Genomic DNA, 25817 nt, shown 5'->3' with positions numbered 1-25817 from the left:
GACATAACAAAGCCATGGCTGGGTCTGCCTGCGAAGGCAGCGCTTGTAAATTCACCACCTGATCTCTAAAGGGAGTGGTGGGAATTTTAGGCACGTAGCCCGGCCGGGGTCTCAGTGTAACGCTGGATTCAGCCGGCCCGAACTGAAGGCACGAATCGTTGACCGAAAATGCATGAAGATCCCCTACCCTTTTAATAGAAGCCAGTGCGAGGAGCGTCAAAGTTTTCATAGTGAGAAACTTGACGCTCACCGTCAGCAGAGGCTCGAAAGGGCAGTGCTGAAGGGCTTTCAGCACCATGGACAAGTCCCACGGAGGAATAGAGGGAGGGCGCGAAGGATTCAGCCTCCGCGCACCTCTTAAAAACCTAATGACCAGATCGTGCTGACCTACAGATCTACCGTCTATGGGTGCGTGATGCGCGGATATTGCCGCGATATCTACTTTAATAGTAGATGGTGACAGCCTCTTCTCCAAGCGGTGCTGGAGATATGAAAGCACAATACTGATCGAGCATTCTCGGGGGTCCTCTCGTTGAGAGGTACACCACACAACAAACAGGTTCCATTTCAGCATATACGCCTGTCTCGTAGACGGCGCTCGCGCTGCAGCTATGGTGTTAGATACCGCCTGGGGTAAATCACCTAGAACCTCCGCGCCCCGTCCAGAGACCACACATGGAGGTTCCACAGATCGGGACGGGGGTGCCATAATGTGCCCCCTTCTTGAGACAGAAGGTCCCTCTTCAGGGGAATCCTCCAGGGAGGGGCTGTCGCGAGGAGAGTGAGCTCTGGAAACCAACTCCTGGTGGCCCAATATGGAGCAACTAAAATAATTTTCTCCTCGTCCTCCCTGACTTTGCACAATGTTTGCGCAATGAGGCTCACTGGGGGAAATGCGTATTTGCGAAGACCTCTCGGCCAGCTGTGTGCCAATGCATCCACGCCGAGTGTTCCCTCGTTCAGTGAATAGAATAGGCGACAGTGGGTTGTTTCTGGAGATGCAAACAGATCTATCTGCGCTCTGCCGAAACGTCTCCAAATCAGCTGGACCGACTGAGGGTGGAGTCGCCACTCGCCGGGGCGCGCTGCTCGAGAAAGCGCGTCTGCCGCTGCGTTGAGCGACCCCGGGATGTGAATGGCACGAAGAGACCTCAGATTCTTCTGACTCCAAAAGAGGAGATGGCGGGCGAGATGCGACATGTGACGAGAGCGCACTCCGCCTTGGCGATTGATATACGCAACAGTCGCAATGTTGTCTGTGCGAACTAACACATCTTTGCCTCTCAACTCGCTGCTGAAGCGGACGAGCGCAAGATATACAGCCCACAGTTCTCGGCAATTTATGTGCCAGTGCAGCTGGGGTGAAGTCCACACTCCTGAAGCTGCAAGCTCGCCGTACGTGGCTCCCCACCCCGTGTTGGAGGCATCTGTGCATACTATTGCATGTCTGGAGACCTGTCTCAGTGGCACCCCCGCCCTGAGAAAAGTTGGGTCTGACCACGGGGAGACGGCATTTCGGTGAGACGGCATTTCGGTGTGATCGTGACACGGTGAAAGCCGGTGAGCCACGCTCTCCTCGGGACTCGGTCGTGAAGCCAATGCTGAAGCGGTCTCATATGTAGCAAACCGAGCGGTGTTACAGCCGCGGCTGCTGCCATATGCCCCAGTAATTTCTGAAATTGTTTCAGAGGGACCGCAGTCTTGCCCGAGAACGTATTCAAGCAAGCCAGAATCGACTGGACGCGCGCCTCCGTGAGACGTGCTGTAAGATTGACCGAATCCAATTCCATGCCGAGAAAAGAAATCTTCTGTGTAGGGCACAGTTTGCTCTTTTCTCGGTTGACCTGAAGACCGAGACGGACGAGGTGTTTGAGCACCCGATCTAGATGAGTGCAAAGCATTTGACGCGACTGTGCTATAATGAGCCAATCGTCGAGATATGCCAAAATGCGAACACCGCTCTCTCTGAGGGGCTTCAAAGCCCCCTCTGCGACTTTCGTGAAGACGCGGGGAGAGAGAGAGAGCCCGAACGGTAAGACTTTGTACTGATATGCTCGACCCTCGAACGCAAAGCGGAGAAACGGCCTGTGTCGGGGAAGTATTGAGACATGAAAGTACGCGTCCTTCAGGTCGATGGCTGCAAACCAATCCTGTGGGCGAATGCATTGAAATATACTCTTCTGCGTAAGCATTTTGAACGGCATCTTGTGAAGTGCTCGATTCAGAACGCGCAGATCCAGGATCGGTCGCAACCCGCCGCTTTTCTTGGGTACAATAAAGTAAGGGCTGTAAAAACCTGCCCTCATCTCGGCTGGAGGAACCGGCTCGATCGCGTCTTTCGCCAATAAGACAGCAATCTCTGCACGTAATACGTGCGCATCTGCGGGTTTCACTACAGTGAAACGAATGCTCGTAAATTTGGGAGGTCGCCGGGCGAATTGTATCGCATAGCCGAGACGGATCGTGCGTAAAAGCCAACGCGACGGACTGGGAAGTTGCTGCCAAGCTTCCAGATACCGAGCGAGGGGAACTAACGGCACAATCGTAGTACCCGCGGCGAGCGGAACAGCGGTGCTCGATGACGCGCTCTCTTGGGCTGCGTTGACATGTGTATTGTGTGAATGAGCACTCACCTGAGTCCGCTGACGGATGGCTGCGCGGGGAAGACTCTGATGAAGATGTCTCGGTGCGCTCGACACATCCGCTGGCGAGAGAGGAGAGGGAGGACGTAGGGTTATGAGCCCATCCGTCACACCCGGCTGCCTCTGAAGACCTGGAGGAGGAAAAGGAATTCGCTCTTTTTGTGGTTCTGTGGGTGCCGGCTGAAAAGCCGGCGGAACGGAAATTAAAGAAAACCAAGGATTCCCCACCCGGTCCTCCTCCGGGGGGGGAGTGGTGCGTTCACCATCTCCCGAAGAGCGATCCCCTCCACCTCCAGGTCGCCCGTCTCAGGGCCGCTTAGATTTATGCTTTCCACCAGGCTTAGCGGGCTGAGCGGGCGGGGCGGGCTGCTGACGGCCGGTTCCTCGCTTCCTAGGACGGCCCCGATGAGGAACGGAGGCGGCCGTCGCCGCAGGACGCCCTCGGAGAGGGGCAGACTGAGGTGCCGACGTCGACGGGGCAGGTGTTGGTTTCTTTCGACGTGGCATGATGTTGGCAAGGGCCTCAGTCTGCTTCTGGGTGGCAGAGACCTGTTGTGCGAAGTCTTCCACCGCCTCGCCGAACAGGCCGGCCTGGGACACCGGGGCATTTAAAAGCCGGGTTTTATCGGCATCCCGCATGTCCGCAAGGCACAGCCAGAGGTGGCGCTCCTGGACCACCAAGGTGGACATAGCACGACCGACGGCTTGTGCGGTGGTCTTGGTCGCACGTAGCGCCAGATCCGTAGCCGCACGTAGGTCTTTAAAGACCGCCGAATCGTGACCTCCCTCGTGCAGGTCCTTCAGAGCCTTAGCCTGATGGACCTGCAACAAAGCCATGGCATGTATGGCTGAGGCCGCCTCCCCACAAGCCCGGTATGCAGACTCCGTCAGAGCTGACGAATGCCTGCAGGCCTGTGAGGGAAGGGTAGGACGGTCCTTCCAGTAGGAGACGCCGGCAGGACACAACTGCATCGCTACCGAACGCTCCACTGTCGGGATACCGGCATACCCTTTAGCGGCCCCCCCATCGAGGGAGGTGAGGGGTGATGGCTGATGCGGACGGTTCCGGGAGGAAAACGGGGTTTTCCACGTCCGAGTCAGCTCATCATGCACCTCGGGAAAGAAAGGCACTGGTGGGGAAGACTGTGAAGCCCGTGCAGCCCCAAAGTACCAATCGTCTAGGCGGGACGGTACGGGAGGGGGAGGAGCTCTCCACTCCAACCCGACCGCCTCCGCAGCCCGAGCGAGCATGGCCGTCATCTCCGGGTCGAGGTCGGGAACCGCAGACCTTCCCGAAGGAGGGAGAGGATCCGGATCCACGTCCGAAAATGACGGCCCCCCCTCCGATGTTACGACCGATACCGAATCCTCGGGAGGTCCGACAGAGGCAGAAAGCGACGCAGAACGCGCGCTCTCCGTCTCCATCGGAACCTCAGATGGTTGCGGATCCGGTGGCTGAGAGCCGCTGGACGAACCAGCTTGCCGATTCAGCACCGTGAGGCGGAGGTCGTCTCTCCGTAGCTTCACAGCCGCCTTCTTAGCGGTGATCAGCAACGGAGGGCGGCGTTCCCGGAGAAACGCCACACGACCCCGCAGATCCGCAAGAGTCAGGCTCTCGCACGCGGAGCATGTCCCTCCCACGAAAGCAGCCTCAGCATGCTGGAGACCCAGACATGAGAGACAGCGATCGTGTCCATCGCGAGGACCCATGTATTTGCCGCATCCAGAAGTCGAACACGGACGAAAAGACATCTTTAAAAAGACGCTTTAACGCCCGTGAGCAGTGAACGGCTGTCTTTAAAAAGACACAAGTTCAACTGCAGCTCTTTTAGGGGAAATCACTCTTTTAGCTGTGTAGTTGATGAAGCACACAGGGAGGAGAACGCACACACTCAAATAAAAGAGAGTGAAGAAGGTGGAACACTCCGCGAACCTCGCTGTGGTGCCCTCGCCCAACCAACTAAGCACGCAGAGATCTATCCAGAGGTAAGAGCAGCTTCTCGTGAGCAGTGTTTGTCTGCCAGCTTTCGAAGCTAAAAAGCTGATTTGATAACTGCACCTGCCGCTCATTAAATACCTGTGCGGCGGGGCGGCGCCGGCAAATGCAATTATCTGCATGCCAAGTTCATTGGCGTTTTAAAGGTTTCTCGAAGCAGATAGGTCACCCGCGAAGCGGTTCCCAATTCGTCGGTCACGACGTGACGTCGTAGTGACCGACTGAAAGGGAACCAGAACTGCTAAAAAAGCTACAATGTATAATTTTTTTGCTTATGGTTCAGACTAAAATTCCGAACTACAGATGTGAAAACACCCTTAGAAGCAGAAAAGACATGGAATGTATATGAACACTGTTGCTTTAAAATACTGTCAAACATCCAACAAAGAAATTAGTATCTTTATTTATGTTACTGTCATTTAAAATATAGGCTAATAGATTTATTAAAACAAATATATGTGGTTTCCACTCAAGTGCTCAGTCATTAACAGCTTTGATGAGATTCCTATTACTCTTTTGCAGACTGGGAACAAATTACTAGACACTTCTGAGTATGTGATGAGTGACTATGTTCTCTCTCTCTCTCTCTGTCTCTCTCTCATCAGGACCTCCAACCATCTCAAGTACGCAGACTCATCAGGCTCCTCACGGGGAAAAGGGACAAATCAAATGTTTCATCCGCAGCACGCCACCCCCGGACCGCATTGTGAGTTATTCAACTCTCTCTTTGACTCAGCTCAGACAGGATTGCAGCTGTTGTGTGGGAGTTTGCTGTTGTCACATGGCTTATGCGACTCCATTAGACTCAGTAAACACAGTCCAATAATGCATAACGCTCGTGAGTTACGATCTGTTTAATAAATGAAATTGCATCTCGAATCATTTGTTTCCTCTCGATGAGCGAACGAGTATTAGACATGGCAGGCTTACACCCTTAATTTCTCATTTAATGCATGCTTATGCCCTGTTACCGCAGATCCAATTAGGATTTACCACTCTTAGATAAACTGTCTCCTCTTCAGGCCAATTTCTCATTCATTACTCACTCTTGTGTGTGAACGTGTGTTTGTGGATGTGTGCATGGAAATGCATAGGTAATCTTTGTTCACTGTTTACTCTTGTGGCTTTACTTTTATTGCAATGCTATTTCTAAATGTCAGTTGAACGGGAAAGGCCGCTGCTGTGGTCCGGAACAATCAGTAATAACTTTGTAAGTGTAATAATGCACTTAAAGCAGGCGAAAGCAAACTGGGGTTTCTACTCCCTGCTGAAAAGGCCGGCTTACAGATGAATTTTAATGCTAGTTTAGGGTGGCTAGTGCGAGCTTTGTGCAACTCCTATGGACTATGCTTACATTGCTTGTTTGTCTTTTCTAGAGATTGATAGCTGGAGACAGTGTGAAAAATATACAGTTTATTAGCATATGGGTTCAAAACGACATGAGGATACGTAAATAATGACTTTTAATTTTTAGAACCCTGGTTGCAAGCACACCACTATCCAGCAGTCCTGGTTCCTTGAACAAGTTTTTTTGTTTTTAATCAGGCATGGTCATGGAAGGAGACAGTCTTAGAGTCTGGGACATCAGGTCGCTACACGGTGGAGACGGTTAGCACAGAAGACGGAGTGATGTCCACCCTTACCATGAGCAACATCGTACCCGCTGACTTTCAGACCATCTACAACTGCACAGCCTGGAACAGCTTCGGATCCGATACAGAGATCATTCGACTCAAGGAACAAGGTGGGATTCAAGGTCCGCCAGGTTTTACCTTCTCTTCTTTAAAACATGTATGATGCAGAGCCGGTTTATCTGGTCTGTGTGGTGCTACTTGATTTCCACCTCTAATTTGTTGTCTAGTTGACAAGCAGTGGTTAAAGGGCCAATATTATGTCATTTTTTTGCAACATGTAATATAAGTCTCAGGTGTGACTAGAATGTGTCTGTGAAGTTTCAGCTAAAAATGCCCCACATATCATTTGTAAAAGCATGTCCAAAATGCTACAAAAATGCAAAAGTGTTATTTTATGTTTGTACCTTTAAATGCAAATAAGCTACAGCTCTTCTCTTCCTTTTCAACAGACAGTGAGCGTTTTTGGTTACAAACGTGCTAAGAAACACCTTTAGAAATTTATTTAGGTCAAGTTAACCAGTCAGTCAGTGGCTGTGGGCGAGGCTTTGTACTGTAAGTGTGACATCACATTAACAAGATAATCTAAACAGCATGCCTAATGAAACAGCTCTGATTTAATGGGGATTAAAAAAGGAGTGGGAGGATTTTTTTTCATTTTAGGGTGGTTGTGTTCACACACTGACAGTACACATTTATGTCCAAACTTTATTTTGCATAATATGGGCCCTTTAAAACCAAAATTATTGTGAAGGATTAAGATGGAAGCTAATAATATTAAGCTGTTGATAAAAGGTTTCATTATTATATCAATGTGGCATCACAGTGATGTATGCTGTGTGGGTTGTGTAGCCTGCTACATGGTTTTCATTTAAGCATTTTAATCTGATTAGCAAGTGCATTTAAATCCAATAATCTCTCTAAGAAAGTTTATTTACTCCAGTATTTTTTGTTCAGCTTTAGCTAAATGGTTATTTCAAGGCAACAGCAATTATAATTGCACATTTAACTGCAAGCTTAATAAATCGTATGAATTTATTAACAACACTTAGCACTGTTTGTTAGCAAGCTTAACACAGAGATTACGTTTCTCTCTTGTGCATTTCATAAAACATATCTTCCGAGCATATCTCTTCTATTGTGGCTTTATACATTATATTTTATTCCTGTGTACAAGAGGTGTCATCATTGCTGATGTTTTTGAATACAGTAAAGGAAGTATAAATGGGAATTTATTGCGTGGCAATGCATGAGTTGTAATATATACTTTATAGTAATAAAAATGGTCTAGGTGAAACTTATTGTGCCTCGGCCACTAATTAACCAAAGTCACAGCTTCTTAAAGCATCATGGGACTGTCACAATTCACTGTCACACTACACCCACATTGCATGTAAAGGTGAGTGATAATAACTAAGGCAGGGCTTGGTTTCTTCACTTTGAAGACGTGTAAAGCATGCCATGAGCTAAAAGTGAGTAATAATTATAGAATATCGGCAAATTTTCATGTAAAATTATCTGTGCTTTTAATGCAAGGTGATAAAGGTGTTAATTCTCTGTTCTGGTCCCACATAAGTCCCACATTTGAGGTGCGCTTGTTTCTTTGTCACCAAATTCTTATTTGTAGCACATTTGTGCTGACAGGAAACGTCATAAAATGTCATAAAACCTGCATAAGCTGGTTTGCTGGTTTTAATTAGACACGTTTCTGTCAGACTGGGAGATAAGCTAGACCAGCTGAAGACCAGTTTGGCCAAGCTGGAGGCCATATGGACCAGTTTGAACCAGCTTTTTCCTCAGCTTAAATATTCTTCGATTTGAGCGTTTACCTGTTGGTTCCTCGAGTCGTGTTCATGCTGTGTTATTGTAGAAGGCTTTGTTTTGTTTTCCAACAGACTCCCTCCCGGTTGCTGTGATCATCGGCGTGGCAGTCGGAGCTTTCGTCGCTTTCATCGTCCTCATGGGAACCATCGGAGCGTTTTGCTGCACGCGCTCACAGAGAAGTATGCACCTCCCAGCCAATAGCGTCTTGCATGTCCATCTCTGAAACACACTAAGTGCTCCTCAGTCAGAGTCAGAGAAGGATGTTAGCCTGCTCATGTCACTTCACAGAAACCTGTATCTTCTGCATCTGCCTTTCTGTCTAGACTCTGGGATGAATTTACTAAACACTTGTGTTGCTTTTACGTGTGGTATCGCAGTGCAAAATACTGCATTTGATTCACTAGCCACTACCCAGGTGTTAAATATGCAGATTTTGTTTTAAATTAACACTTCGTAGTCAATGTTGTGCTAACGCATTGCCTTTCAATTAAATTTGGTTAAACACAACACTCAAAGCAACTGAGGAGTTCGCCAACGTGTTTTCTTGTAAATTGGAATTTTTATAAGGTTTTTATGTTTAGGTTCAGTAATGTAATTGAAATGCCTTTTTCACAAATGTCACTTTTGTCATTTCATGGTTATTTAACAAATTTGACTGTCTTTCTCTGCAAACCCCTCTAAGTGTAAGCCGCTTTTTTGGACAAGAGATAGTTGCAAAATTATTAAAGATGCATCTAAAAAATTCCAAATAATAAAAGTCAGAAATTAAGAAACTAAATCACTAGGGGGTGCTGTTATGCATATAACTGCCACATTCAGATTCAGGTCCTCCCAAGGGACACAAGTTTAAGGCCTAGTCCAGAGTTTTTCCTCCAAAAAAATCCCGTCCACACATGCTCGGTTTAAAAGAAATCTCTGTCCTCATGAAAAAGCAAAAACATGCTATCAAGCGCTGTCAAGAGCATGTCACGCCAGCAGGCGGCAGTATAGCCCAAATCGTAAAGCCACCTTGGCCAATCAGAAGCCTAACAAAAGTGCAGCGCAAGGCAAAAAACCCGGTTTTTCTGTCTACACGACAACACTACAACCGGTGTTTCTTAAAATCCTCACCCTGGCATGGGTTTTGTAAAAATGTTGATACATTGTTGATACTTGATACTGCGTTTTCGTGTGGACAAACGACTAAATCGGTTATAAAAATACCTGTGTTCGTGTGGACTAGGCCAAAGTGTAATACACGGCCATTTTGCACACCAGCATTCATCCAATTAATCTTTTGGAGGACTTTGCTGAAAAAATCAATATGGCAGCAAAGTATTTCTGAATGCCCTGAATCCGGGATTAAGCAGATTTAAAGCGAAAGGGTTTGATGAATAAGAGCATTCAGTCAATATTATCTAATTTTATGGTGTTTATACCATCCATGGAAAGCAAACCATGTAATGGACACTAAAGCAATGTTAATTTAAAAAAATGTTTTTAATAACTTTAATCATGGCAGATGTAATTCGTCAAGTGTTGGAGAACGTTTTGGAGTATTTTGGGTTGTACACATAGTACATTCCCATTCAGATATTTTAAAACACTCGACTGAAATGTTTCTCAAGATCTTCTCAAGATTTAAAATAAAAATGGATGAATTGGACCAAATAATGAAGAAAAGCAACAAATAAAAGCCTCGAATATGACAACTCCTTTAACTCTTTCGCCGCCAGTGTTTTTAAAAAAAGTTGCCAGCCAGCGCCAGCGTTTTTCATGATTTTCACAAAAGTTTAATGCCTTCCAGAAAATGTTCTTCTTTAAATATATAAACATACAATATACCAAATGAAAGAACAGACCCTCTGCTTTCAAACAAAAAAAAAAGTTTCATCCTACCTTCAGTGTTTCTTTTGTAATCAGCTTTTGAATATGAGTAGGTTTCTGCAAAAAAACACATTTTGAGCAAAAAGCTGAAATAATTCAATTTTTGTGACGGACTTTTCATAGAGATCCCATTCAGAGCGATCTTTAAAACAGACACGGACATGCAGCCACTTGCCATAGGGCAATACTTCCGGATTTAAAAAGTTGCGGAAGGTCGCCACCTGGTGGATAATAGCAGTATTGTGAAAGGCCGGAAATACTCGTCATTGACAGGGAAGCGTTTTCTCTTGATTGACGAGATATCTCGTCAATGGCGACGAAAGAGTTAATATTGTTTAAAATGCATCTCAGGGTGAAATGCAAAACACCTTCTCGATAATGTGTAGCAAACATACCTATTATTCTGTAATGTGGAAAACATAGGTGAGAAAATAAAAAAAATTAAAAACCTTTAAATTATAGTGTAGCCGAGCATGTTTTTGCCTTTTGAGAGTTAAATCATGTGTGTAATGTAGTGATGTTTTACCAGTATGCTGGTATAAATTGTATAAATTGTGCTTAGCACATATTTTGTGGGCATGTTTTTTGCATAATAACTCTACCAAACCAGCAAAAAACTTAAAAAACAAACATTCAGTAGGTGTGATTCATGCTTAGTGAATTACTTGCTTGTTTTTTGTTTACCGCGGTCATCCTGTCATAATTAGAAAAGAAAGCTGCGCATCCTTGTACAATGTCATTGTACATTTGTGGCATTCATAGCGTTGAGCATGTTGTTGTTGTATGCCACAGAAGACGCTCACCTGGTTATGCCTACACTGCCCACCTCCATCTGTGCTCAGCAGAGAGAACTTGCAAGCAAACTTAAGACAGAAAGTAAGACATATTACATGACCGTCACAAATTTTCAATAAACATTGTTCTTCAGTGCGTCAATATACGCTGTTTGATATTCCTGTATGTCTGCTTTCTTAAGGGTTTCTCTTATCTTTGGTGCCTTCAAGTCCTCATGGAAAGTTGCTATTTATGAGTTTGGAAGTAGACATTTTTACAATAGACATAATGGCAATTTTTTGAGCAATTTTGTTACAGTAGTACAAAAAATAAAGATGCACTTTACCTGTGCTATTGAGGCTTTATATATGTGACCCAGTCTGTCAAAACATTATTTCTAAGAAAAAAAACTGTCCTACATAATTTAAAGAACATTCTGTGAAGATAACCTTGATATCTTTAATATTGACTGAATATGACCATGGCAAATATAATATTGAAATGAGTGTAATATCAGTGATTAAAATCAAACATTGATTCTCCCAATCTCATCATTAGATTATGAGACGTTAGCCTGGATTCACAGACAGGGTCATGTATTTCATTAAAGGGTATTGTGGGAGATTTTGTCATCAAATTGGCCTCACCCTACTGAAAAAAAAAACCAGGTAAAACCAGCATAAGCTTTTATCTGGTCTCCCTGCTTGGTTTTGCTGGTGTAGCAAGCTGGTTTTGGTCACTTTTTAAGCTGGAAAGACCAGCTTGCCCACCAGCTTGACTATCTTTGCCAGACTGGAAGGACCAGTTTAAACCAGCTACCAGCTTATGCTGGTTTTAGCTGTTTTTTCAGTAGGGAGTTTCCGAAAAGCTTAAACTTCTTTGTTAACATTACGTAAATTTGTTAAAACTAAATGTCCAGTCGAACATTCACAATTAGAATCAAACATTCGCACTTACAATTAACTACAGTATCAACTATCAGTATTATTTTTTACAAGTAAATATGACATTTGTAAGCTGTACGCTGATCTCATAAATGCAATCAATCCGACATGACTTGAAGGCAGCATTACATTTTAGGACCTCTTGTTAAGGCAATGTGAAGTGGCATGGTATAGATTCCATTCTTTGTAATATTTCACAACAGTACGTTCCACAACTGAAGTAACATATGTTTTTTTCTTAGACCTCAAAGGCGTTGTATCAGCCAAGAATGACATTCGTGTGGAAATCGTGCACAAGGATCACAATGCGGCCCGAGAAAATGAGGAACAGTCCAGCATGAAACAGCTCATGGTAAGTACGGAGAGAACATTATAAACACTCCTTCACATTATCCCATCAGCGCCCCCAAATCAACAAGCTAGCTCATTATGCTAGTCCCTGTCACATCCGTAGCTAATGAATGCTAATCATCCCCACCCTAACACTAATAGCGCCCCTTTCCCTCGCCACCGCTAACTAACGTCAAACCCATGAATAATGCAGTATAAGCGAAAGCGCCCTGCTGGCCCGAAGGCCTATATTTAGCGCTCGGCCTGAAAATCCTGGGAGGACATAGGATAGCTGGATGTGGAAGTGTACATTTTCTCCTGCAGGGCGAAGTGAACCTTTGTCAAAACATGCAGTCGGCATCTTCGGATATTTTACTCACTGCCACGCATGCCTTAGAGGCCCAGAATCAATTATGTCTATGTTTTAGAATGTAAAACATAACTCAAGACAAGAAAGTTGGGCACAAATATAAATAGGGTTGCCTTGCAAATTTTTGCTAATGACATGAAAAATATTCATAGAAAATTGCCCCAGTTAAAGTCAATTCGGTGGAATATCATTAAGCTGTTTTGGAGTAAAGCTGCAAAGGGAGATTGGGAAGAGAGAGAGTGAGTAATCCAAAGCTGTGTTGTTTTTAACAGATTGAGCGGGGAGAGTTTCAACAGGAGTCAGTTCTGAAACAACTGGAGGTCCTTCAGGAAGAGGAGAAGGAGTATCAGCACATCAAGGTATTGTAGACCTCCATAAAAGTTCACATAAAATCCGAAACCTTCATTTTACTACTTTATTACACGGCTCTCTGAAATGCTAGATCTTGATTGGCCAGTCGCGACATTCCAAGGTTAGTTCTTTTCAGATACCTGTAACTACCACTAATAACACCCTGTAACCTGAATGCTGCAAATCATGTTGACAGGAGTTTAATATTACATAAAATTCTAAATAAATATGTATTTTAATAACATACTCGGGTTTATATTTACAAATGATTAAACCAAATAGTGTGTCTGTGACATTTACACGTCTTGTCTTATCTTAAAACCGAAAGTAAACATGTTTTCCTCAGGGAAGGTCTGTGTTTGTTAAAAATTGATAAATAAAAAAAAATCAAATCAATATTTAATGCACTTTACATTACTTATGAGGTAAACAGCCGTGTAATAAGCGGCATAATGTACAGCTGGTTGTTATCGTGAAATGTGAAATGGAGGTCTTATATCTCCAATAACAACCTACTGCATATACATTATCCCTTACATCAGTGGCGGTTCTAGACAAATTTCACTAGGGGGTCCAAGGAGGGGCCAGTGTTTTACCAGAGGGGCACATAAAAAAATGGCAAGAAATTATATTTAAAGATTTTAGGGCTGGTTAAACGAATTAGTTTAAGACAGGACTAGGCCTTAGTTTAATTAGGAAATATAACTAGTTTTAACAAACATGCCTTACTAAATACATAACTTGTGTGCATTTTGAAGCAAAACAAAGGGCACTGATGTATTTTAAGATATGTCAGTACAAGTTGTTTTCAGTTTGGACAGCTCTTTCATTAATTTTAGTCTAGGACTAGTCTAATCCCTTTCCGGGAAACTGCCCCGTAAACTTTATTTTACTTTACAATCAGATAAATATTTATTTAATACAAGAGTGAGTGCAGGTGCAAAAGGGGAGCTTGGTTCTTTTCTAAAGCCCCCCAACCGAAAATCATGTAAGCCTACTCAATAAACTTTATAAAATGCAAACTTTTATAAAGACAAACGTTTGTTTTAGTTTACATTTAAACACACATTGCTAGACAGTTAGGGACCACAATCTAATCAGTATTTAAAATAATATTTATTTTAAAATATAAACATTTGTATATGTAACATTTAATTATATTCCTCCAATTTTATGCACGTATATGTAAGAGCATAATTACAGCGCTTTTTACAATGTGTAAACTTTAAAAGGTTAGCGAGATGTTGGTTTTGCCGGTTGTTGATGAGTAACAGCTGTGAATGATCACAACGCGCTTAAGCAGCTACGTCACAGGAGAGCAAGTGAACAGTGTCCCAATGTCAAGTCAGCTAGAGTCCTTACCAGTGCCCAAACCTGCATACACATTCTCAATAGTGATGGGCAGTCCGGCTCTTTCCATTGATACGGCTCTTTCGGCTCAAGCTCCGGCTCTACATTTTAGTGATGGCAGTCCGGCTCTTTTCATAGATTCGGCTCTTCTGGCTCGGCTCCCTTAGAAGAGCCGGCTCCCCTGCATGCGTCTGAAGATTCGGCTCTGCTCGTTCACTAAAAAGAATCAGCTCTTAGAGCCGGCGTTCGCGAACGACCCATCACTAATTCTCAACATCAGGAGATTGGAAACTAATTGAGACACTCGCCGGGCAGCACTCGCAGCAAACGCAGGCGGCTACAGTGACTGGGTGCGCCGCTCTAATTTGCCCGTGTAGAACGTTGCGTCGCATTAGTTCCGCTTTTGGCGCTCGCGTGTAAAATCTAAATAAATTTATACTTTTTTATTTGGTCAGCACGGGGTGGCCACAGGGGTGGCCAGGGACATGTCTACAGAGGCACGGGCCACCCTTGGCCTCCGTGTAGAACCGCCACTGCCTTACATATATTGAAAATGCTGATCATTTAAGATAAATAACAGTGATTACGCTTTTTAGCAGTATTTCTCAATGGCCTGAGGCCAGGATTAAGCAGATTTAAAGCGAAAGTACAGTATTTGATGGGCATATAAAAAGTGCTAAGATCACGGTTAAAGGAAAAGTTCACCCAAAAATAAAAAATAAATGTCATCTTTTACTCACTCTGATGTTTTTCCAACCTGTATAAATTTCTGTGTTCTGATGATCACGAAGGACGATATTTTGAGGAATTTTTGTAACCAAAGCGTTCATGAGCCCCATTTACTTCCATAGAATAGTTTTTCCTACTATGGCTCATGATCGCTTTGGTTACAAACATTTCTCAATATATTTTCCTTCGTGTTCATCAGAACAAATACATTTATACAGGGTTTTAACAACATAAGAGTGAGTAAATGATGACAGAATTTAAATTTTTGGGTGAACTATTACTTTAAAATCCTTATCTAATTTTTCACGGAGGTGTTGTATATGGCATTTGCATCTGAGCTCCTCATATGTCAGGGCTAATTGTTTTGAGATTTGACAGCATAAAAAGCATTTTAGTCTGAGACTAGGTTTTAGCTCTTTCTGGGAAACTGACCCTTAAACAACTTTCACAAGTGATAAAAACAGTCAAGGTAACATCATGCAGTATTAACTCCTTCCCCTCCAGCCTTTTTTAAGTCGAATGCATTCTCTGGAATCCTCGCCTTCTGATTAGTTGCCACTGAACGTTCCCGCTTTGCGATTGGTTGCCACCGAACCGCGTCATAACGCATTACCATAAAGTTATGTCAATATATGTGGCGGCATTTGCACCGTTTTTTTTTTTTTTATATAGGCTACTTAAATGTATATTTTAATTTTTTTTTAATAAAATGAATACATAATCACTCTTCAATCAACATTAACTGAATTTAAAGATTATCTACACTTATCTGAAAACTTTCTGAAGCAGAATTCTTGGCACTTGTAAAAACTAATGTTAACCTAATTTTCAGGGGTTGTAAGTCTTTAAAATTAACAAAGCTCTTGAGAACCGTGAGAGAATCGTGATCTTTATTTTAAGCAAAAGGATCGTGATTCTCATTTTATACAGAGTCGTGCAGCTCTAATAGACCCTTTTACAGTTGGTAAACATTGTGACGTATTTGTGTGGGCGGGGCTTAGCTGGAGGCAGAAAGAGCCGCAGAGGCTATGTTGACAAGCTTAAACGAGCATGTTTTAGGAGGGATTTATTAAAGATGGATGCAGAATTTGGCTTAGGATCTGTCCGAATATGTACAGTCACTGATTCTGGGGGACCGTGACAGGTATTTTTGTAAATTAACTCTTGCGATTTTAACCAGGTTTTAGATATTTCCTAGACAACATATGAATTACTTTCAGGTGGATTTGGGTAATTTTGTCTAGGCTTACTGTCTTATGTAACCTATCACTGGGCTAACTATGATTAGCAATGTGGATTATTTTAAGAGACTATTCAAACGATGGCATACACATCTATCGCTGTATGTTTGTTTAACATTTAAGCTAAACAATAGCGCGGTTGGCGACTTTTCACCTATAAAACAGAAACTTGCTGATTTGTACTAGATAAAACCAACACACCAGTACATATGCATAGATTATTTTACCTGATATGAAGTGTGCACTGCAAACACGAGTATTATTTATGATCGTCTCCGTCTAGTCTGTACGCCGTATTGCATTCAACCACAATTGTGAAGAAATGTCTGCCGGGATCCGGTAAAACTTTATTTTTGAAACAAAAGTGCTGTTCCTTCTAATCTGGCAGCCAAAAACACAACAAGATGACATTTTAAAGTCAAAAACTCAAACTTTTAGCGTGTCGGCTTGCCTCCAGCTAGAGCGGTGACGTCACAGTGATGTGGGTGATAAAGGGGTCTATATTCTGCTAGGTTCATGTATATTTATGACCACAACTGTTTGTACATTATATGTAAAAATAAATGTGTTCAGTCTACAGTACAGATAACTAAATAATTTGTGAAAGAGTTTGGTTTGGAAGTGTGGTTTAAGGTACACTTTAAGATAGTTAAAATAATGTTTTGTTTACAATGATGATCAATCTGCTTATTATTGCTATTGAAAAATATAATCAGAAAGTGAAATTGTTGTGAGAAGAAAGACAGCAGACGTCTTTAAATAAATGCTTTAGCTTATAGAAAAAGCATTTTATTTCAACATTCAGCTATGAATTACAGTAGCAAAAGCTGTTGTGGTTTTATAATGTGGAGTTTTAGTTTATGTTAGAAAATTGCTTAGAAGATTGTCAGCCTAAACCAATTATTTATTTCAAAACAAAATATTCATTGAAATCTTATTATCAGGTATAATTACTCTCTAAACATTTGTACCTATTATTAAATACTGTAAGTGTTCTGATACAAATTCACAAATCAACCAATTAAATTATAATCACAAACAATTAGTTATAGTAACATTTATAATATACATACATATCATTTTTATGATCCTACAAAATTTTAATAACCATGCCAACTCACAGTATCTAAAGTCTGCTCTCTATGAGACTGATTCGTACCCCACATGTAGATAAGCGCCTAAAATGAGCTGTGTGAAGATGGACGTCCCTGCACAGATACAGAGAACACACAATCCCTGTCGTCTGATAAAACACACCTTTCTGGAGCTGTCATTGAGAAGTCACCTAACAGTGATTATCGTCTCTCCCCTGTGAGATCTGGCTTTCTCAAAATGGCATTCACATCCATGCCGTGGCGTCTGTTCTGCTTCTTGGCAAACGTGCCTAGATAGCACCCAGACAACCACAGCAGCCATGGCATCAAGTTGTTTCACTTGATATTTTTTTTCTATTCTGAATAGAAATTAGAAATTCTAATTAAAGATGGAAAGTACAGACTAATTGCTATCGCTGTTATATGAGATTGTGTATCAGGAATGGTTGCTTAGTAAGCCTTTGGTTGAATAACATTTTGATGTTACTATTATAAATGGCATTTTTACTATGATGCATGAGACAAACCGTTGCTTTCTGATGGCATGTTTCTGTTCTGTAGTAACATTATATCAGCATTCATAAACATTAAACAGAGAACAGCCACATTAATGATACACATGTTGGACAGCAAAAAAGGTGCAATAAAATTGCAGAGAGTCTTATGTGTGACTGCAAACACGTCCCCGGGATGGGGACATTGTGACATTGCTTGGGATCAGTACCAGAACATGTCATGTGTGAACAAAAGCCAAGAAATATCATTCACCAGCTTAATCAAAACAGTGCACGCTAGTTTATGATCAAAGCAGGCACAGCTGTTTACAATATGTATTTACATTTGAATAGAGGTGTGTTACCGTTTTGTAAATTATTTAATAAAACACCTCTCCTTCTTCTTCGTTGAATAACTACCCTCCCGGGGGCTCACAAGAGAGTAAAGAGTCCATCGAATGAACACTTCAAGATCTTCCCGATAGTAGTTGGTACATCCGGGTACTTTTCGCCTACTGTTTTTAGAATACTATGTATTCGGACATAATACTCGCCTCGCCTACTGCTTTTCGCCTACTATATAATATGAAATTAGGCGGACGCAGCCTAGATCTCCAGGAACAGGGTTGGGGACCACTGTTATAGAGTATTATAAAATGTTCGACTGAAAAAAGCTGCAAAAGCTCTTATGATTTGAGGTGTTAAATGCTTCACTATTATTAAATAATACATTTTATACATTTGACATTTTATGTTCATTGCGTCTTCTTTCTAGGATCCCACTAATGGATACTACAGTGTCAACACCTTCAAAGAGCATCATGGTACCCCAACCATCAATCTGGCAGGAAACCAGACCACAGAGATCCGCCGAGATCCAGGCACAGCCACCACCGGCAAGCAGCGGGTTCCCACAGGAATGTCCTTTACCAACATCTACTCTACCTTGGGTGCTGGGCCCAACCGCCTTTACGACTACAGCCAGCGGTTCGTGTTGGGCATGGGCAGCAGTTCCATCGAGCTGTGCGAGCGAGAGTTCCAGCGGGGATCGATGAGCGACTCCAGCTCATTCCTGGACACGCAGTGCGACAGCAGCGTGAGCAGTTACAGCAAGCAGGATGGCTACGTGCAGTTTGACAAGGACAGCAAGGCCTCTGCTTCGTCTTCATCCCATTACTCTCAATCTTCATCCCAGAACTCAGACCTCACGCGGCCGCTGCAGAAACGCATGCAGACCCATGTCTGACCTGGGCTGCCTGGAGATGGACAGAAGAATATCAGAGGAATCCAGTGCTGGGTTTGGCCAAAAGGGATTGAAACCCTCCGAGACACAAATCAGGAACTAGTTCAAGCACATCTAGCACACCATATTATTTCCCCCTACTTTTTTGCTTAATATATAATTCATATTTGTCTAAATGTTATTTAACAGCTCTCAGAAGCCTTACCGTATTTTTGAGCCTACTGACTTTCCCAATGCTCTAAATGTCTAGGCCAAAAACTTCCGTGTGCCACAGTGATGTTACTTGCCAACATAGAAAGAAAAAAGGATGTGAACTCAATCAGTGTCCTTGCTCGTAGTTCCAATGACTTGAATCGGCTCCGGATGAATAAAAACGCATAGCAACTGGGATTGCGAAAAATGCCATAGTCGGAGTCTTTGAAGAGAGCTGATGAAGGCTACATGCACTCATCTGCACTAGAGGACAATGCTCTTGTGCTCCTGTACATTTAAGCACAACTGTCAAAGTTGTATGTACGATTTCTCAATGTCACTTCTTTATCCACAGCTAGATAAACAAAAGGAAACCAGAACAAAAGGACAACAAAATAAAACTGACAATGAAGTAACTAACAACAGAACTGGTGGATTCTGGCACTTCTGACAAAGGTTATTTTGACAAAAATGTGAGAATCGTACTTGAATGATCCTAAGCTGTTTGTTTATGATTCAAAGATAAGATATATTGTGTTCTGTGATAATCTTTCCTTCTTTATTTCTTCCTGAACATTCTTAATGTTCAACATCTTAACCTTATAGTTTGAATTCATTACCTGCTGGATTCGAATTGGGGTTATGGGATCTTTTATCTCCTTAATTTTTGCCTTGAGTGCACTGAGACTTTTCCCACTTTTTTAAAGCTGAAGTGTGTAATTCATGGATCTCCAACCATGCTCCAACACACCTGCCTGTAATTTTCAAGTAACCCTGAAGTACTTGATTAGTTGGTTCAGTTGTGTTTGATTGGGGTTGGAGATCCCTGGTGTATTTTGCTTTGCACCACTAGAGTCATTCAGTGGATTTGCAGAAAATAAACAGGTTTCGTGAATTCCATTGGCCATACGGATAGACCCACCTTAGGCCCAGGCCATTGATTGAGCCAGTGGTGCTGTGTCAGGATGGTTCGGATGTAATGTGTACAGTAATCTGTTGATGGGACCACAGAGACACAGTCAAGTTGCAAATGGCTTATGTTGGCCTTTGGATATTAAGAAAATGTTTTACAATTACGCACTTAAGCTTTAAATGCTATTATTTCTGACAGAATTTGGTTTGGTGTGCATAATGCACTGGGGAACAACTAATGGGAGCGCCATGATGTTCGGATTTAAACAAAGAAACACTATGTCCCGTCTATGTGAAGTCAAATTATAGTGCTTCAAAATCAGCCTTTCAATACATAAAATGCCATTTAAACTTGTGCTAGATATATTTTCGAATTGCTTCTGTCTTGCAAGACACAAATTTAGATCTGACTAGATGATCTGTGTACTGTTCATGTGGTTGACATTGGACTGCACTGCATTGTGTTCTCTCACTGTTATAAGTGAGCAGTTTGTGTACATTTTTGAATGGGGAAGGGGCATTTATGTTTAATGTAAATGGGTGTTGTTTTTTCTGTTTCTTTTGTTCATTTTCTCAATATTTTAGTCTAAAGAACTGAATTGCAATCTACGACACTACTGATGACTCGTGCACTTCTACCATGTTAAGTAAAATCGCTCTTACTTCCAAATCAGTGTAATGAAATCAAGCTAGCATTGCATTATATGGGATGTGCAGACACAAACACTCTAATGATATTCGGTGAAGCTGTAACTTTGTTTTAAACACTGTGCTGTACTAGAAACAATGAGATCAATTATAATGTGCGATAAAGCTAACGAAACTGATAAACCTCAGATAGAAGCTCAAACAGGAAACCCTGTCTATCTTTGAATTACTACACAACTACACATCTAGATTGACAGACTTCCTACAGACAGTTTTTAACATGTTGCAACAATTGGATGCATCTTTCTACGTTCTCAAATATAGTGCCGCAGGGATGACGTATTTTTCTAGGCAAAACCCGAAGGGTGTTTTTAGTTCCAACATCCGGAAGTCAATTTGTTTTGTTTTAAATATCTTGAAAATATCTTGGGCTTGTGTAAACCCAAGATATTTTCAGGTTTTATTCCACAACATAAAACACACAAGTAATACGCTCATGAATTTTAAAGCTTTTATGTTTTTTAAAAAGCGTGGTTGCTACATGGGACTACAGACATTATCAGGCACTTTAAACATTATTACCCATGAAGATTTTAAAACCGCAAAATGGGCACAATTCCCAACAACGATTCATCATTACAGAGTTTCCTTAACTGAGGATGTGTTTTAAATGTTTTTAATAAAGTTTTAAAGAGCTTGGTGGTGATGATATTAAGGTCGAGGGGCCATGGTATAGTTTACTTGAAGCATAAGGTTATATTAGCTTTAAATTTCTAGTAAACGCATTTAGACAGTGAAATTCATAAAAGTTGTGTCTTTCCAAAAGTCTATGGGAAAAATTAATGGAATTTTTGTCGAGGAAACCAGTGACCCGCTAACTTCCAGGTTGGCCTGCAAAAATACGTCATCCCTGCAGCACACTATTGTCAGTACTTATTTGCATATCTAAGGGGCTGTTTACATGACACTTATCAACAAAAACTGAAAACTTTTTTTATACGGTTGGGGCCTAAAAACGCAAACTTTTTAAAACAGATTTTAAAGTGCAAGTTTTTGAAAACGATACCATTATCATCTTTGTGTAAACTACAGAAACACAAATTTGTTAAAACAGTGATGTCACACGCATTACATGTTCTGACATCTTGTGATATCGCCAACTACTGGACAGGCATGCATAATACAGCATTTTTAGTTGTTTTTCACATACTGAAGCAGTGTAAACAGAGATTTTCTTTTTGACAACGTTGAGAAGTAGATCGATGCATAAACGTACCCTAAAGCCGCCTTTCCACTGCACACAACGGCTGTGTCCGAAAACTTAGGCAGCTGACTTGTTGCCTCGCTGCCTCATGAGGCAATGACTTCGGAGGCATGAAGGCAGCTAAGAGAAACGCTTTTGGACACACTTCATAGGCAGCGTGTTTGAAATATAAACAGAGAGCGCCTTTGTGATAACTAATCACATATTTGAAAACTACAATACTAATTTCTTGCTAAAAAGCAATTAAAAGGTGTAAAAAGTGAAAATATACATTTATTTACACTAAATTTGTGCTCCAGCCGCTTTCTTGGCCGCCATTTTATTTTTTTTAAACTCGCCCAGGCTTGACCAACCACATTCCCCATGCGCACAGATTCATAGAATTGTGGGACAGGATGAAGGAGGTATCTCAGGAGACAGGAAGTAAACCTAGCATTGGATTCGGACATACCTTGATGCCTTCCTGCCTTGGAATGCTGCCTCAGAAGGCAGCAATTTAGTTTCCGAACGCAGCCAACATTCGGAAACGATTGTCGGAGTTCGCCCCCTAGTGGCAGTCGTAATGATGTTTCAGTTTAATCGTAACATGGGAGAGAAGCTCATTCCAGAGGCATAAAACAATAAACAGCTATGCGACATAGACTGATAATATGTTTTGGAGAGAATATATGGAGACAAGATTAAAATAAAAACGTATACATATTAATAATGTATTACTTTTCAGTAATCAACAGTTTTTTTAAGGATTCAAGTGTTACTGATAAAGTTAAACAAAAAGGATTAAATTATTTTCACCTCGCACAGTGTTTTGATTGTAATACATCACGTCTGGTCAGCGCACAAGTAAAAAAATTTTAATGGATCTAACTGTCAAAATTTATCCGAAAATTAAGTATTTTCACCTCACGCAGCCCCTTTGCGACTCTACATAGGGAATGAATGACTTCCGATTTATCGGCCGTCATATGTCGTGTGCAGTGGAAAGGTGGCTTAAGACTTCGGCCACAATTCCAGTAATTTTGGTCCATTTACCAAATTTGCGCCATTTGCAATGGGCACATATAATATCTCAAATCATTCAACGTTTTTTGTTCTGCAAAAAAAATATTCAGCCAGACAAAAACTGCCTGAAGTCATTCAGAAGGGAGAACAGCCATTATCCATGGTATTACATTAAGTGGTATAATTGTATGAATTTCCCACTGACCTGTTATGACAAGGTTCAGACTCATCCCAGTATGAGCGCCAACTGTACTTACATCACATGATACTAACACTTCATTTGCTGCCAAGGTCTGTCTGGGTATTAAGCTCTGAATCTACATTTAGGTTACTAACCCACATATATTCTCTCTCTATGCTCCCATATGACCACACATACAGATTAAATGTGAAAGCTATAAGTGTGTTTTACTTATCAATGGTTAAGACACCCCACACTTTTATCTCCTCTTCAAGTAATCTCCCATTCTTCTATGATAATAAAGAAGATTTCCCTCATATAAATAATGATGTACTGTGACGTCTCTCACTTTAATTGCAAAGATCTTTAAGTTTAAACCTAGAAGACGCAGTTTGATTTGTACCAACTTGACAATTCATCCTATCTGTCCTAGTACAAGAATCACTGGGGGAGTGACGCTACCGAGTCAGTCGCTCCTGGAAGCACTTTACGTGTGATTATATTTGTAGAATTTCAATGGGTTTCATACATGAGTGCTACTGGATGAGTCTAATTTTACAAATGGATTGGTGCCCATTGTGGGGCTTAAGCTCGACAAGGCCTGTTTCAGCGCTGATAATGCAGCTCACAGTCGTTGCTACACTGTATATAAATCTCGTATGCTCTCCATGTGTAAAAATACAGTTATTTTGCTTTGTTCTTTAGTCAATTTAAGACGTAATGGGCAGGAAGCATATCGCACCATTGAAACTACAATCGATTGCTCTTAAATTTTTTCGTTGCTGTTGGGTGCATGGCCAGTAAAGCTTATTTTGGCTGTGGAAATTGAGTGTACACATACAACTTACTGTGGTACTCTATTCACTAGTACCGAAAATACCATCACAAAGATTTTGGCAATATCAGTAACTTTCCAGAACTGGAAATCACAAAATTTTTAATATGCCAGGTTGTCAACACCCTTAGGAACTCTTCTAGGTTTGGAAGGTACTGAAATCACTCCTGTCTGCCTTCATACTGTTAAAAACCCAAATCTTGAATCGTTTCAAACACAATTTCTTAATAATGTCATATGTTAATGTCAAATTAGTGGGATATGACCAGTAAATAACAGTAACCTCTAAACAATGAATTATTTGAGGTGAGGGCGGCCCGGCTCCCCTTCTGCCGCTGCAGGAAGTTTCACTTTGCAATCCTAACCGAGCCATATGGATATTTATTATTTTGGCATTAACATATGTGATTTCAAACAACACCATATGGACTAGTTTATTTAAGCTGATACAATCTTAAAACATTTCATGAGAACATTGTACCTCCTTAATACAAGTTGAGTCTTCTGTAGTTAACCATGTGCTAGAATCAACATGGCGACAGTACGCAAATATTGGATTAGAGGCTGTTGTTCTGTGTTTGGCTAGCACTCACAACTCTTTTGTAGGATGTGTATGCTCTTATCATCCAGCCCTGGTGAATTTCAATAGCTTTTGGACCACAAGTTCTCACCCGCCCCAGGCGCTGGATGGTTTTACACTTACAACCAAACCAAACAGATGAACAAATACCACTCCAGATGATAGGCCAGGGTCATTGCCAGCCACATACAGCAGACCACATTTATGAGTATTCAGTTCTCCCCTGACATTTCAGCACAGCCTGGTGGGCTACTAGCTGAAGAGATGCTGTGAATTCCCTCTTTGATGATTCGGGTTTATATAGGCGTCTTTATTCCCAGACTGAGAAACTGTCACAGTCTAGATAGGTATATTACTGCGTAAATATTTCTGTACCCGGCGGACACACTGCATCTGTGATTTGTACAAATTTAGCTCAATTTCAGTCTAGAAAACATACTGGGGAGCGTTTTATCATATATGTACATTACAGAGTGTTTCTTTCCAAAATGTTGAATCTTTTGTACATGTCCCAAGCAATTTTTTACATCAAATTTGTATTTATTTATAATGGGTTGCCATAAGACTATATTTTGTTCCTTTTGTCATGCTACTGTTGTAACAGAGAGGGTGTGTACACAAAGGTAGAGTTACTCAAATTAGACTGTAATGTACCACGGTTATACAGTAAAAAAGGTTAACCACTATTTTCTTGCAGTGACTCTCTCTATCGGCAAAAGCATTAAAAAGATGTACTTTACCTGTAATGGTCTGTGATCTTATGATGCTTTGGCTCTGTATATTTCTGAAAGAAAATTAAAAATTGTTTCAAAAATAATCGGGACTGTTGTCTTTATTTGAACTTGTGTGTGTGTGTGTGTGTGTGTGTGTGTGTGTGTGTGTGTGTGTGTGTGTGTGTGTGTGTGTGTGTGTGTGTGTGTGTGTGTGTGTGTGTGTGTGTGTGTGTGTGTGTGTGTGTATGGATATCAAAGTATTTAACATATAGGCGCTTGGTTAAATTAGAATATTTAAGTAGCTTTTATGAATGTGAGAAAAACATTACTGATGTGAATCTTGAGCAAACTGATCTCACGAGTTTCCGTATTATAGTCAAGGAAATTTTTGCTCATTTATCTGTGTCATTGTCACGGATCTCCGCATTCTTTTCCGTGTCAGTTTCACGTATTGGTTACTTTTTTTCCTATATTTTTACCATTGTCACTTCGGTTTGGTGATAGAATCACTTTCTGTTACATAAAATGACATCCTTACCTAAACCCAACTCTAACCCTAACGTCAGGGCACATTTGTTTAAAAATCCGGAAAACAAATTGTATAAATTAAT

The 25817-nt window shown here is 41.7% G+C and overlaps 1 protein-coding gene across 5 annotated transcripts in view; it reads left to right on the top strand.

The window, feature by feature from the left end:
* Window positions 1-25310, top strand: part of kirrel3b (kirre like nephrin family adhesion molecule 3b) — a 235026-nt gene extending 209716 nt beyond the window's left edge. Inside the window, exons 10-17 of one of the 5 annotated variants that reach the window (XR_012337292.1) lie at window positions 5244-5344; window positions 6184-6394; window positions 8165-8272; window positions 10752-10835; window positions 11920-12029; window positions 12650-12736; window positions 18412-21765; window positions 21803-25310. Coding sequence is in view for 4 of the 5 variants with exons in the window: in XM_065279342.2 (XP_065135414.2) it covers window positions 5244-5344; window positions 6184-6394; window positions 8165-8272; window positions 10752-10835; window positions 11920-12029; window positions 12650-12736; window positions 18412-18882 (1172 nt within the window). In the remaining variant the exon portion in view is untranslated. Of the gene's footprint in view, window positions 1-5243; window positions 5345-6183; window positions 6395-8164; window positions 8273-10751; window positions 10836-11919; window positions 12030-12649; window positions 12737-18411 lie in introns of all 5 variants that reach the window. The other 4 variants (XM_065279343.2, XM_065279342.2, XM_073815701.1 and 1 more) reach the window with 4 other exon arrangements.
* The last annotated feature ends 507 nt before the right edge of the window (window positions 25311-25817 follow it).

The sequence above is a fragment of the Paramisgurnus dabryanus genome, chromosome 9, assembly GCF_030506205.2.
Source record: "Paramisgurnus dabryanus chromosome 9, PD_genome_1.1, whole genome shotgun sequence".
NCBI lineage: Eukaryota > Metazoa > Chordata > Actinopteri > Cypriniformes > Cobitidae > Paramisgurnus > Paramisgurnus dabryanus.
The sequence above is the reverse complement of the archived record's forward strand: the minus strand, read 5'-3'. Positions and strand labels throughout refer to the sequence as shown.